This window comes from Filicampus tigris, chromosome 3 (assembly GCF_054856515.1).
Source record: "Filicampus tigris isolate MCC_2025a chromosome 3, RoL_Ftig_1.0, whole genome shotgun sequence".
In the NCBI taxonomy this organism is placed as follows: domain Eukaryota; kingdom Metazoa; phylum Chordata; class Actinopteri; order Syngnathiformes; family Syngnathidae; genus Filicampus; species Filicampus tigris.
The window spans coordinates 11,327,855-11,341,956 of NC_141219.1; the positions used below are offsets into that span (position 1 = coordinate 11,327,855).

The following is a 14,102-nucleotide window of genomic DNA, read 5'->3' on the forward strand; positions in this document are numbered from 1 at the left end:
AAAATATGAGCTTAATAATAATGAAATAAATATCTTTAGGCAAGACAGCTTTATTTATATAGCACATTTCATACACAATGCAAATCAATGTGCTTTACACAACAACAAAAAACAACACCTAAAAGCGTTTGCAAACAAAACACTTCAAGAGATTTCAAAGCAAAGTAAAGAAATAAAAAAGTAGATCTCTAACACTATGAAAATAACGTACATGAAATGGATTTGAAAAAGAATCATTTTAGAATAAGTCCCAGAGCGTACCCATGCAAAGTCTTCCTACAACAATACACACAGGAAAAAAGCTAAAGATACTAAATGTTATTTTTGTGAAGGAGCACTCAAAAAGTTTTTCATTGATTTTGGAATTGCCCATTCTCTAACAAATCAAGTACAGATTTTTATAATTTTATTTCTGTTTGTATGGAACCACAGCTTTCTTTTTGCTTTGAAGATATATTGTTCGTCTTCATTGACTATCCATTTGTGACAAAAAAAAAATTATATTATTGTTATTATATTATGTTGTTGGATAAATGGAAAATACACAAATGTTGATAAAATGATCAAAAGCCCCCATTAGCATTTTTGAAAAAGTTTAAAAATATATTAGGACCATTAGATACTCCACCAATGCGAAAACCTTGGATCTATTACGTATTTATGAACTACAATATTTTGTCATTGCCACTGATTGCACGTATGTCACCTGCATGACACTTGTGATGGGAGGTTCTGTGTTTTCAGAATAAACAGTCATGAAAACAAGTCTCTAGTTTGCTTGCTTTTTTCTCACACGTTTCAGAATTTATTGATATTTTGTTTACAGCTGCTTACAGGTTTTTTTGTATGGATGTTTGAGGCATTTTTTTATGTTCAGATTACTAATATTCACAAAGACTGTGTTGATGACGCATATTTGTTTAAATATACTGCCATGTACTATTTTTTTTAAATGTAAATGATTTTTTTTAAGTCTCTAGCATGAAACTTCGTCGGTGGCCTTTTGCTTTAAATAATGGAATATTTATTAAAGGTTGCACCCAGGACCATTCTTTAACAATTTGACAATTGGAACAACCTTGCCTCCAAGTACTTTCGGGTCATCTCGCTCTGAGAGATTTCGGAAAGGAAAGTTCTTTGGCAAAAACGAAACTCCAAAGAGGGCCGGTGGTTACTATATCTTTTACTACAAACTGAACAGGTAAAAGATTTTTCTTCAGTGTGTTTTCTTGTGTTTTCTCAAATGTTCCTCTTGAATTCATCTTTTACGACAAATTAAGCAAGAAAAGTTTTTTTTTTTCCAGGGTGTGTTCTTGAGTGCCTTGTTATATTTGGCTATTTAGTACAGGCAAAAGGCTTTTCCCCGGTATGGTTTCTTGTGTGGCTTGTTAAATGTCTCTTCCTGGAGAAACGTTTACCACAAATTGAGCAAACAAAAGGTTTCTCACCAGTGTGTATTCTTGTGTGTGTTGTTAAATTTTGCTTTCCCGAAAACGTTTGACCACAAATTGAGCAGGAAAAAGGTCTCTCACCTGTGTGGGTTCTTGTGTGCCTCGTTAAATTTTGCTTTACAGGAAATGTTTGACCACAAACTGAGCATGCAAAGGGTTTTTCTCCAGTGTGTGTTCTCGTGTGGCTTGTTAAATCTTTATTTCTATAAAATGTTTTACCACAAACTGAGCAGCCAAAGCGTTTATCACCAGTGTGTGTTGTTGTGTGTTTTTTTAATTCACCTTTTACGTAAAAACGTTTCCCACATATTGAGCAGGCAAAAGGTTTTTCCCCAGTGTGTGTTCTTGTGTGAGCTGTTAAAGTCCATCTTTGTGTAAATCTTTTCCCGCAAACTAAGCAGGTAAAAGGTTTTTCTCCAGTGTGTGTTCTTGCGTGTCTTTTTAAGCTATCGTTTAGAGAAAATCTTTTCAAACAAACTGAGCAGGCAAAAGGCTTTTCCCCAGTGTGTGTTATTGTGTGTTTTTTCAAGTTTGACTTGCTGTAAAAAGTTTTGTCACACTGAGAACATTTCACGTGTCTTTTGCCAGTGTGACAAGTCATATCACCTTTCGAGTGTTCATCATCAGCGTCGTCAGTGTCAGAAGAATGTGACGTCATGCCATCACCATCTGAAAGTGGTGGTATGAGGCCATCTGTTTGTGATCCTGCACAGTGGTCTCCATCATCTTCTTCACACTTCACAGAGACATCAGTCAATGGAATCTTGGTGATAGCATCGTCCTGCTCTTCTTCTTTAATGTGTGGGGTTCCTGGCTTTTCCTCCTCTTTACTTTGTGGGAACTCTGGCTCCTGCTGCTCAGGAGGGATATATTCTTCACTGATGTCTGCAGGACACAAAAATACAAACACACGGGTTGTTTAAGTCAAGCTTTGCTCAATCAAGTTCCATGTTATGACTTTGACGTTGCCTATTATTAGTTCTAACATTTTTGGGCAAAATTTGGCAATGTTTAAGGTAATATAACTGAAGAAAATGATTGGATTAAAGGTGAAATGTCCTCAGCAAACAAGAATAGTCCAATTGCCTTGACTCACACCTTTGCTAATTACCATAGCATGTCTGACTGATAATCTACACTGACACACAAAAAAATTAGGGATGTACAATAGGTTTTTTTCAAGCTGATCCTGAAAACGTTCTGCTTCTAAAAACCAATACTGATAACTTATTCTTTTTTATTTTTATTATTATTATTATCATTATTATTATTATTATTATTAGGTGTTAACTGTAGTTTGTGTACACCTGGAAGAAAGAAATGCTCAAACATTTGTTCTAACTATATATGACATCACTGATAAAACAATGAGCCCGCGAGACGATGCGTGTAGTTTGTTTGCGGCAGTTACTATTTCTTTGGACAAGGAAGCCTCTCCGCATTTGTGATGAACATATCTGACAGAAATATCCCAGGCAGGAAAATGCCTAATGCATAAATCAGAGTAAGGCACTGCCGATGAACCAATTGTAGGACGACATAGGACATGTCAAACCATTCGGCAATATGAACAGAAATTCTGACATGCCAGTAGTGTTGCACGGGATACCGGTACTAGTACCGTACCCTCAGTAGCTCATCAATTCTGTCTTAAAGGCAAGTATACACGCGCACATAGCCTGTCTACCGACGTGTGAAACGCCTTTAAGTGGCACGCATCCTGCGTGCGAAGTGGAAGTGGAATGACACGCGAAGTGGAATTTTTTTGCTTGTGAAATGGCCTCCAAGCATTGAAGCGCTGGCTGCACCTTCACCTGCTGCACCTCCGGTTCTCGTTGAAAATCATGACGCGCAAAGTGGAACCCGAATATATCCCGATCAAATGTAATGTCATATTAAATGTAACCTAAAAAAAACGCCAACAAAAATTCCATTACAAATAAAAAAATGAATTTTTAAAGTAGCTCGTAAACAAGTGCCAGTAAGAAGTGAACAAACCTGCTCTCTGTAACTGTAACGCAACTCGAGGTTCCAACTTGCAAAGCGCGTCCAGTAATTGAGTTTGTCGCTTGTTGTCCTCTTTTGTTGCACAGAGTTTCTCCTTGTACTCCGCTGTCTTTCTTGCACTCATTTTCACGCTAAAATCACAACACTTTACACTCCCTTGATCTTTTCTTAGCGATGTGTTGCAAACAAACGCGTCTCCTTGTTAGAGGCTAGCAAGCTAAGCTAAGTTAGCGAAGCTTCAACGTGCACCCAGACACGTTTATCCGGTTGATTCCATTTATGATGTTCTAGCCACGTTCGGCACGGACTGTGTCAAGGCTTGGGTAGGTTTAATAGTCGTACTAATTAAGGAAGAATCGTTAAGTGGAGCGCGTGCCCACGGTAAGAGTAAGCGCGGTGCTCACCAGTCGACCATTTTGCTATCTAGCTAGCTTGCTACGGCAAATCCATCCATCCAATCCGCTTATCCTCACAAGGGTCGCATGCGTGCTGGAGCCTATCCCAGCTGTCTTCGGGTAGTAGGCGGGGTTCACTTGGTTGCCAGCCAATCGCAGGGCATACAGAGACAAACAAACATTGAATCTGGGAGGAAAACCCACGCGGACACGGGGTGAACGGGGTGAAACTTCACACAGGAAGGCCGGGGCCGGATTCGAACCCACGATCTCTGCACTGTGAGGCGGACGTGCTAACCAGTCGACGACCTTGCGGCAAATAAAATAAGCCCAAAATGTACAGTAGATTTCTTGAGTGACCAAATATCCGGTTTTGCCCGGCCATGTACTTTTTAAACACAATTTTTACACATTCATTCTGTTTCTTACTTATATTTAAAGTTGTTGATTATTTTATCTCAGGCGAGTTTTTTTTTCATTTTTATTTAGCTGACATGTTTCGGCGGAAGTCCTTAGCGTTCTTCAGAGTGTCACAATATGGTGTGTGTGTGACTCGTCTATATCAGCTGATGTCCAATGAAGGCAAATATAACATGTGAGGCACGCCCTCTGCTGTCCGATCGCCCCCTCCAGGATGCTCCTGATGGCCGAGAGCATGTATGCGCCTTGGTCCTTGTTATGGTCCTCCGGCCCTGCTACCGGATCTCGATAGCCTCCCTGATTGAATTGATATTTTTTCATTGCTCTTTGGGTGCGTTCTATGACTCCTCTTATGTATAGCAGGCCTCTGTGTTCTTATTTGTTTACCTGTTTACAGGTGAGTCATGCCTTGATTGAACATCAGCCGATAAAGACCAGTCACACCATCACGTAACACTCTGAAGAAGGCGAAATACTTCCGCTGAAATATGTCATATAAGTAACAACCTAAAAAATAGTCTGAGTCTGAGATAAAAGAACCAATAGTTTAATTAGACACTAATGTGGTCATTGACCCACATTTAATTTTAAGAGATGAACTCGGGATTTTGAGAAAGAGATTGGCTGTTGCAGGGGACCGTATTGCTTTACAACAAATAGTTCTGAGAAATGCACTTACTGTTTTGCAAATGTCAAGGATCATTCAAGAGATGTACCAAATCCAATAGTATAAAAAAACAACAACAAACTGTAACTTGTACAAACCTTGCTGATTTATTTATGTTGAATTACCTTCAGTAAAAAAAAGAAGTGTGAATACAGAATTGTACAGGAAAATAAAGTCAACCGAAAAGATGTAGGATGAGCTCCGCAGCTTATCAAGTTTGCGGCCTTTTAAATAAAAAATCATCAGTGCCAGGACAAAATTCATCACCTGACAAAGTGAAATTAAGTTATGAAAGGAAAAACAAAAAGACTTTTTTTTCCTTTAAACAAAAACAAACTTGTTTCCAAAAAAAGTCCAGTCAAGTTAAGCAATTAAAACATTACACTGTTTAAAGAGGGGTGCTGAATGAGCAGTACAGTTGCAAACCTACAAAATTATTGGCCACACAAAATCCGTACGGTCAATAAAATATACATATACACAAACAGAACAGGCAAAAGTTTTTTTCTCGAGAGTGTGTTCTTTTGTGCACGTGCAAATGTTTGAAGCTTGTACTGTAAACTGAGGAGTCAAACGTTTTTTCCCCAGTGTGTTCTTGTATGTTTCTTTAAGGCACCTTTTGTAGATAATCCTTTATCACATACTGAACAGGCAAAAGGTTTTTCTCCAGTGTGTGTCACTGAGTGCCTTGTTAAATCTTTTTTATTAGAAAACGTTTTACCACAAATTGAGCAAACAAAAGGTTTCTCACCAGTGTGTGTTCTTGTGTGCATTGTTAAACTTGTCTTTACAGAAAATGCTCGCCCACAAACTGAGCAGACAAAAGGTTTTTCCCCAGTGTGTGTTCTTGTGTGCGTTGTTAAACTTGTCTTTAGAGCAAATGTTTGACCACAAACTGAGCAGGCAAAAGGTTTTTCCCCAGTGTGTGTGTTTGTGTGCCTTTTTAAATCTGAATTTCTATAAAATGTTTTACCACAAACTGAGCATACAAAGCGTTTCTCCCCAGTGTGTGTTCTTGTGTGTTTTTTTAATTGACCCTTTACAGAAAACCGTTTATCACATACTGAACAGGCAAAAGGTTTTTCCCCAGTGTGCATTCTTGTGTGCTTTTTTAATTCACCTTTTATAGAAAACCTTTTACCACAAACTGAGCAGACGAAAGGTTTCTCACCAGTGTGTGTTCTTGTGTGTATTGTTAAAGTTGTTTTTAAAGAAAATGTTTTCGCACATACTGAGCAGGCAAAAGGTTTCTCACCAGTGTGTGTTCTTGAGTGCATTTTTAAATTTGTCTTAACAGAAAACGTTTTGCCGCAAACTGAGCAAGCAAAAGGTTTTTCGCCAGTGTGTGTTCTTGTATGTCTCGTTAAATGTCCCTTCCAGGAGTATCTTTTACCACAAACTAAGCAGGCAAAGGGTTTTTCTCCAGTGTGTGTTCTTGTGTGTACTTTCAGGGATGACTTGTTGATAAAAGTTTTGTCACACTGAGAACATTTCACTCGTCTATTGCCATCATAATCACCATGATCATAGTCACAAGATTGAGACGTGATGTCATCACCGTCTGAAAGGGGAGCTAAGAGGCCATCTGATTGGGATCCTCCACAGTGGTCTCTATCATCTTCACTCTTCACAAAGAAACCATTCTGTGGAGACGTAGTGATAGTATCCTCCTGCTCGTCTTTAATATGTGAAGTCTCTGGCTTTTCTTCCTCTTTAATTTGCGGAGACTCTGGCCACTGCTGCTCAGGATGGATATATGCTTCACTGATGTCTGCAGGACACAAAAAGACAAACACACAGGTTACTAAAGTTAAGCTCTGCTCAGTCAAATCTCATGTTGTGACCTTGATGTTGCGTATCATTTTTTCTAACAAGTCTTTTTTTTTGCAGGGCTGTAGGCCGGTCCGCCTCTGATTTTAAACGGTCTTCCGTCAGCGATTCCGACTGCAAACTTCAATAGCTTTTTTTGCTCTGGCTACAGTGCAGAGCCTTTTTCTGTCTTGATTTATTCTAAAGTCACGTCTTCCACAGCAAAGGCAGATTCTTCTTCTGTGGTTCACTTGGCTAACCATCCTTTCAAACAAAGAGCTCAACACTGCCCTCTGCTGTAGTGCACAATATCACGTCGTGATAATAACTACGTTTACATGCAGCCAATATTCAAGTTAAGGTCAAAATTCCAATTTCTGTGGCATTCGGAATAACTCGTTTACATGGCTTGAGCAGAGAGAGTTACCCCCCACATTTAAATAACCCAATTGAAACGGCGACGCACGGACGGCATGACGCAATTTATGTCATCTCCACTTGTTACTTGCTTCCTTCAATAAAACACATTATATTCATGTCACTCACCGCACGAACGAAGCAAAAATGTTCTCCTGGCTTTAAAAGTGTGGTGTCATACTTACTCTAGCTTTCGCCGTGTTTTGTTTATCAGTAAACGTGTATTTGCAGTGGGTTGCGTGCCAAGCCACGCATACAAGCACTTTCTGTACTACAAAGACCAAGATTCCTTGCGCTTGAGCATGCGCAGAGTGTCCCGTGTATTCTGCATATTCCGATTGCCGGGCTGGGTTGGAAAGGGAGTAATCCAGTAGTGATAGTCGGAATTTGAAAAACCCAAATAAGGGCATATTCGGGTTATTGTGCACGTTTACATTGCTTTTGGAAAAACCGAGTACTGTCAATATTCGTGTTTTAAAAGTTTATTGGCTGCAAGTAAACGCAGTCAATGATACGTGTCAGAAGTGTACTTTATCCACCGCCATGGAGACGGTGATTACGGTGGTGCTGTGTAAATTGCACCCGTGCACAGGTGACGTAAGCCCATTGCAGCACATTAACTTGCGTGCGCTCAGCCATTCGGTCATGCAGTCAGTCAGAGTCTCGGTGGTTAAATTATCGGAGGAATTACAAATCTATTTTTCTTAGTTTGGCTCTTCATTGAATTTTAATGAAGTGCAAAATCTGAATTTGACTAGTAAACTGCGACGCAAAACCGCTTGTTATGGCCTTGTGACCCCCCCCCAACCCTTTCAAATAAAATGTGTGTATTGCTAACTTACTACAAAACTGGGCCCACGTAATCATGAGGGGACACCATCAGATCCAACAAGTACACATTATTGTATATCAATAACGTCATATTAAATGGAACCTAGAACATTAACAAGGATTCCGTTGCAAATAAACACAGGAATGTGTTTAGTAATATTAAATAGTTAGCAAAGAAGTGAGAGTAAGAAGTGAACAAACCTGCTCTGTCAAAGAAAACTCGAGGTTCCAACTTGCAAAGGTGTCGTGGCTTGATGTCCTCTTTTGTTGCACAAAGTTCCTCCTTGTAGCCTGCTGTCTTTCTTGCACACATTTTCACAACACTTAACACTCACTTGATCTCTTCTTAGCGATCTATTGCTTAAAAAACAACTTGTCTCTTTGTTTGTTGCGAGAAGGCTAAGCTAAGTTAGCCAAAGAAGCTTCAATGTGCACCAGACAAATATATCCGGACAAGAAAATTGAATTTATTCTGTTTTAGTCCAGTAAAATAATAATGCACATGTCGAGGATTTAGTCTATTCAGTAGTAATTCGAGAATCCTTTTGTGAAGAGCGTGTCCAAGCCACAATAAGCGGCGATATACAATCTGCAGAGCGCATGCGCAATTGCTCGGCCATCTTTGTTACTATGCTATGGCGACCACACGAGGACAAAATACATTCCTAGCGCATGCACAATACGTATATGCATAAGGAAAAAAAGAGACAGAGAGGGAGAGATAAAGAAATAGAGAGATGATCCATCCACCAATTACTGAACGCTTTACCCTCACGAGGGTCGCAGGCGTGCTGTAGCTTATCTCAGTTGAGTAGGCGGGTACACTATGAACTGGTTGCCGGCCAATCACAAAGATGACTAATATTACATATACTGTAAATATAATATGTAGATAATATTTACAACCTGACGAAGCAATTTGACTGTTTTATCCACACATAATGACAAAAGGACTTGTCATTCTGATTACACTAACATAGTCATTGACACGTTCACTTCTGCAGAGATGAACTAAGAATTATGAGAGCGGGGCTAGCTTTTGCAGGGGATCATTGTACAAAATCTGATCTTAATAAAATGAAAGAAGCGCCTTAAGGCAAGGCAAGGCAGCTTTATTTAAATAGCACATTTCATATACAAGGTAACCCAATGTGCTTCACACAATCAAAAGCACATCTGAAAGCATTTACTAACAGTTACATCATTTAAAACAAAGAAAATAAATAAAAGGTAACTCACTAAAATGACTAAAAAAACCTTCCATAAACAACATTCAAACACATTTACAAACCAAAAAAACTTAAAGACATTTAAAACCAGAGTAAAGACATAAAACGTAACTATAAAATTATGAAAAGAACGTTCAATGAAATGCTCTTAAGAATAATTATGCTAGACTAATTCACATATTCTAGCCCAAAAAAGTATTCCACAACAATGCAAAGAATTATATAGATACTAATCGTTGGTTTTGTAAAGGATACCTAAAAATGTATTTCATTGATTTTCGAATTACCCATTCTCTAATAAATTATGTAAAAATGTTTATGATTATTTCTGTTTGCACGTAACTACATATTTTGCTATGAACATATATTGCTTCCTTTCATTGACTTTCCACTTGGGACCAAAACAAAGTTTTACAATATTAATGTTAAATTGTTGGCTAAACGGCAAATACATCCACAAATGTTGATAAAATTATCGAAAACCACACATTTTTTAAAATAATGTTTAAGAATATAGTAGGAACAATGGACATGACACAAATGCAAAAGCCATGCATACCTTGGATCTAGGTCCTCTATCATGTATTCATGTATTACAATATTCAGCCTTTGCCACTGATAGTATGTATGTCACCTGCATGGCACTTGTGTTGGGAAATTCTTTGTTTTCTGAATAAACGTTCGTGAAAACAAGTCTCCTTTGCGCATGCTTTCATATTTTGTTTGCAAATGTTTTTCTGTAACGATACTACAAGCAAATCTTTATGTTCAGATTGCTACTGTTCACTAAGACTGTATTTGTGAGGCACTTTTTTTAAATACACCACTCTGTACTATTTTTTAAATTAAAATAATTTAAAAAAAATCAAAGTCTTTCACGTTAAATTCTCGAGCATCTTCGCATGGTCAGTAAACTTTGTTGGTGGCCTATTGCTTTAAATTAATTGAAATATTGCTGTAATAAAAGATTGTGGGTAATATATCTCCTTTCCTTTTGTAAAGGTTGGTCAGAAGTGACTTTTGCTCAAAGGTTGTATCCAGGCACCTTTCCTAAGCATTTGTAGAATCGGAACAACCTTGCCCCCAAGTACTTCCGGGTCTTCTCACGCCGATAGCGTTAGGAAAGAAAAGTTCCTTGGTCAAAATGAGAATCCGGAGAGGGCCGGTGATCGCCGAATCGTTTAGTGCACACTGAGCAAGCAAAAGATTTTTCTTCAGTGTGATTTCTTGTGTTTTATCAAATGTTTCTCTTGAATGAATCTTTCATCACAAACTAAGCAGGCAAAAGGTTTTTCTACAGAGTGTTTTCTTGTGTGCTTTGTTAAATAGTCCTTTCTCGCAAAGGTTATACCACAAATTGAACAGGAAAAAGGTTTTTCTCCAGAATGTGCTCTTGTGTGTCTTGTCAAATCTTCCTTTGTAAGGAAAGTTTTACCACAAACTGAGCAGGCAAAAGGTTTTTCTCCAGAGTGTGTTCTTGAGTGCCTCATTAAATATTCCTTTGTAGAGAATGTTTTACCACAAACGGAACAGGCAAATGGTTTTTCTCCAGAGTGTGCTCTTGCATGCCTTGTTAAATATTCCTTTCTAGTATAGGACTTACCACAAACTGAGCAAGCAAAAGGATTTTCTCCGGTGTGTATTCTCGTGTGTATTGTTAAAAGTCTCTTTTGGGTGAATCTTTTTCCACAAACTGAGCAGGGAAATGGTTTTTCTCCAGTATGTGTTCTTCTGTGCGCATTTAAAGTTGACATATGTCTGAATCTTATTCCGCAAACTGAGCAAGCAAAGGGTTTTTCCCCAGTGTGTGTTCTTGTGTGTTTTTTTAAGTCACCTTTTGTCGTAAAATCTTTATCACATACTGAACAGGAAAAAGGTTTTTCTCCTGTGTGAGTTCTTGTGTGCCTTGTTAAATCTTTATTTGTATAAAACGTTTTACCACAAATTGAGCAGGCAAAAGGTTTTTCTCCAGTGTGTGTTCTTGTGTGCATTCTTAAATCTTTATTCGTATAAAATGATTTATCACATACTGAACAGGCAAAAGGTTTTTTTCCAGTGTGTGTTCTTGTGTGCCTTGTTGAATCTTTTTTATTAGAAAATGTTTTACCACAAATTGAGCAATCAAAAGGTTTCTCACCAGTGTGTGTTCTTGTGTGCATTGTTAAACTTGACTTTACAGAAAATGCTCGACCACAAACTGGGCAGACAAAAGGTTTTTCCCCAGTGTGTGTTCCTGTGTGCGTTGTTAAACTTGTCTTTAGCGCAAATGTTTGACCACAAACTGAGCAGACAAAGTGTTTCTCCCCAGTGTGTGTTCTTGTGTGTCTTTTCAATTTTGACTTGTTGACAAACATTTTCGCACAGTGAGAACACTTCACTCGTCTATTGTCAATGTACCATGTCTCATCACCTTTAGAGTCTTCATCATTATCATCATCATCGTCGTCATCAGTGTCAGAAAACTGTGACATGAAGTCGTCACCGTCTGAAAGTGGCGGTATGAGGCCGTCTGATTGGGATCCTCCACAGTGGTCTCCATCAGCTTCTTCACTCTTTATACTGACAACAGTCAATGGAAAGAGGTCGATTTCGTCCTCCTGCTCTTCTTTGATGTGATGAGGCTCTGACTCCTGCTGCTCAGGACAAAGAACTTCTTTGAGGTCTGCAGAACACCAGAAAACAAACACACAGGTTGCTAAAGTAAAAGCATTGTTCAGTCAAGTCTCATGTTGTGACTTAGACGTTGTGTATTATCTCCAATGTTTCCCTAATATTCCATATGTCTGATTATTCACACAAAGTCCCAGAGTATTACTTGGACCACGGGGATCAAAATCAGACATGCGCACGGTGGCCAAACCCGTATCACAGCTGTCCAATTGTGTTACATGATGACTGTTACAAAATAAGTCAACCAACCTATAAATGGACAACTAACAAATAATATTTCAGTTGTAGCAGAGACATTCGGTCACATTTTTATTAATTCTGTGGCTAACGTAGCAATTTGTGCTACATCTACTGATACATACACATATTCTATAGACATAAGTCAACAAGTTTTCAGTTTAATAAATACAACAGAAACAGATGTATCACAGACCATTAAATCACTCCGACGACCATCCTAATGTAAGCATAGGTTTAATATGCATAGAGCAAGGGTCCTCAAGTCCGGTCCTCAAGAGCCCCTATCCAGCCTATTTTCCATCTCTGATTCAACACACCTGATTCAAATGATCACGATCATTATCAGGCTTGTGCAAAGCTTGTTGATGAGCGGATGGGCCATATGACTGATATGAGCATCGCAGGGGGGGGGGGGGGGTGCTGACATGATTTTTACATACCGAGTCAGACCTATTGCATAAGTGCCCATGTTCAGCGGTCAATGGTTCCTTTAACGTGCGTGCACTCAGCCGGTCTCTGTGGTTTAAGGGAAAATTAAATTTATATTATTCTCGGTTTGTCGATTCAATGCACTTTAATGGGGAGCTGTTTCACCGGGAGTGGACGGAACAAGATTATTTTTTTAATATCATCCAGATATCATGTCAGATTTAACAAGTTAATCAGACTACCACCCGATATACTGACAGGTACATGAACAAACAGCATAAAACATCCTGACATCAAACGATCCGGGACGGGAATAAAAATCCACTCCCGTGTCACCCTCTAGTTCATGCAATAATGAGGGACACTATCAGATCCACCTAGTAAGTACACAATATTGCATGTCAATAACGTCATATTAAATGTAACCTAAAATGCTTGGAAGGATTCCATTGAAAATAAACACGATATAACATTTTAATAACATGAAATAGTAAGAAGTGAACAAACCTATTCTGTGTAAGACAACTCGAGGTTCCAACTTGCACAGCGCGTCCAGCACACGACATTGTCGCTCGTTGTCCTCTTTTGTTGCGCATAGTTCCTCCTTGTACACCCTTAACATTCACGTGATCTATTCTTCTCGATGCGTTGCTAGCAGACGCGTCTCTTTGTTAGCGGCTAGCAAGATAAGTTAACCCGAGAAGCTTCAACGTGTATCCAGGCGAGTTTATCCAGACCCCAAGATTTCATTTATGATGTTTTAGTCCATTAAAATAATGATGCACGTACTGTGTCGAGGCGTTAGTCCGTTCAGAAGTAATTCGTGAAGAATTGTTTTGTGAAGCACGTGTCCAAGTCACGATATGCGACGCATACAGGACCTAGAATGCGCATGCGCAACAAAGGCTACTTTTGATACCCTGTTATGGCAACTACCTGCGGTCAAAATACGTATTGACGTCGCAGCCTGCTCAATGCGCATTCATAAGAAAAGTGGAATCCGTATGAAGATACTGATCATGTAACAGATAAAATCATGTTTATACTTTAACATCGTGATAGACATGGGAGGGAGATAGTCTTGTTCCAGTATACGCATAGTGAGAAGTCTTTGATGTTTTTTTTTACGTGAGAGCAGGCACTGTGATTATAATATTGTAATTGATTACATTCATCTAACCATTCTAATCACTTTTCTTTGATTAATTAGATGAATCAAATCAATTAGATTAATCTAATCACAGTTTTAATTTCAGAAAATATTCGTTCGCTAATAAACACTGTGTGTTCACATTAAAAATGACCTTATGTATACTAGTATTTATTTAGCATTTACTTTAGGACAAATTAATTCTCTAACTAATATATCTCCAAAATAAATTGCTCGTTCTTCTTATAGCCAATCAGATTCTAGATTCACCTCCTGAACACCTTCTCTGCTGCCTGTTGACGACTGAGTTTCCCCATCCTCTCATTGGTTAAGCTACGTGTAGCTTCTGATTTGTTGAGCTCTATGTGAATCAAAGCTTGATTGACG

At 38.7% G+C, this 14,102-nt stretch overlaps 2 protein-coding genes and 1 pseudogene across 3 annotated transcripts; all 3 read right to left on the minus strand.

Moving 5' to 3' along the window:
- Positions 1-34: 34 nt before the first annotated feature.
- On the minus strand, positions 35-3,976 carry LOC147149879 (uncharacterized). Its single transcript, XM_086024892.1, has 2 exons — positions 3,450-3,976; positions 35-2,336 (listed from the first exon to the last, which is right to left on the minus strand). The coding sequence occupies exons 1-2, from the start codon at positions 3,580-3,582 to the stop codon at positions 1,336-1,338; spliced, it is 1,134 nt and encodes a 377-aa protein (XP_085881018.1). The 5' UTR covers positions 3,583-3,976; the 3' UTR covers positions 35-1,335.
- A 1,057-nt stretch (positions 3,977-5,033) lies between these two features.
- Positions 5,034-8,625, minus strand: LOC147149880 (uncharacterized). The gene is made up of 2 exons (XM_086024889.1): positions 8,199-8,625; positions 5,034-6,711 (listed from the first exon to the last, which is right to left on the minus strand). The coding sequence occupies exons 1-2, from the start codon at positions 8,308-8,310 to the stop codon at positions 5,510-5,512; spliced, it is 1,314 nt and encodes a 437-aa protein (XP_085881015.1). The 5' UTR covers positions 8,311-8,625; the 3' UTR covers positions 5,034-5,509.
- A 512-nt stretch (positions 8,626-9,137) lies between these two features.
- On the minus strand, positions 9,138-13,452 carry LOC147149881 (uncharacterized; annotated as a pseudogene). Its single transcript, XR_015086040.1, has 2 exons — positions 13,073-13,452; positions 9,138-11,888 (listed from the first exon to the last, which is right to left on the minus strand). The product of XR_015086040.1 is annotated as an uncharacterized LOC147149881 (transcript).
- Between the last annotated feature and the right edge of the window lie 650 nt (positions 13,453-14,102).

Bases quoted from the DNA above. Each gene is read 5' to 3' on its own strand.
- LOC147149880 (XM_086024889.1), bottom strand. From the start codon at position 8,310: ATGTGTGCAAGAAAGACAGCAGGCTACAAGGAGGAACTTTGTGCAACA. The intron at 6,712-8,198 runs GTTTGTTCACTT...TGTGTCCTGCAG, and splicing joins AGTTTTCTTTGACAGAGCAG to ACATCAGTGAAGCATATATC.
- LOC147149879 (XM_086024892.1), bottom strand. From the start codon at position 3,582: ATGAGTGCAAGAAAGACAGCGGAGTACAAGGAGAAACTCTGTGCAACA. The intron at 2,337-3,449 runs GTTTGTTCACTT...TGTGTCCTGCAG, and splicing joins GTTACAGTTACAGAGAGCAG to ACATCAGTGAAGAATATATC.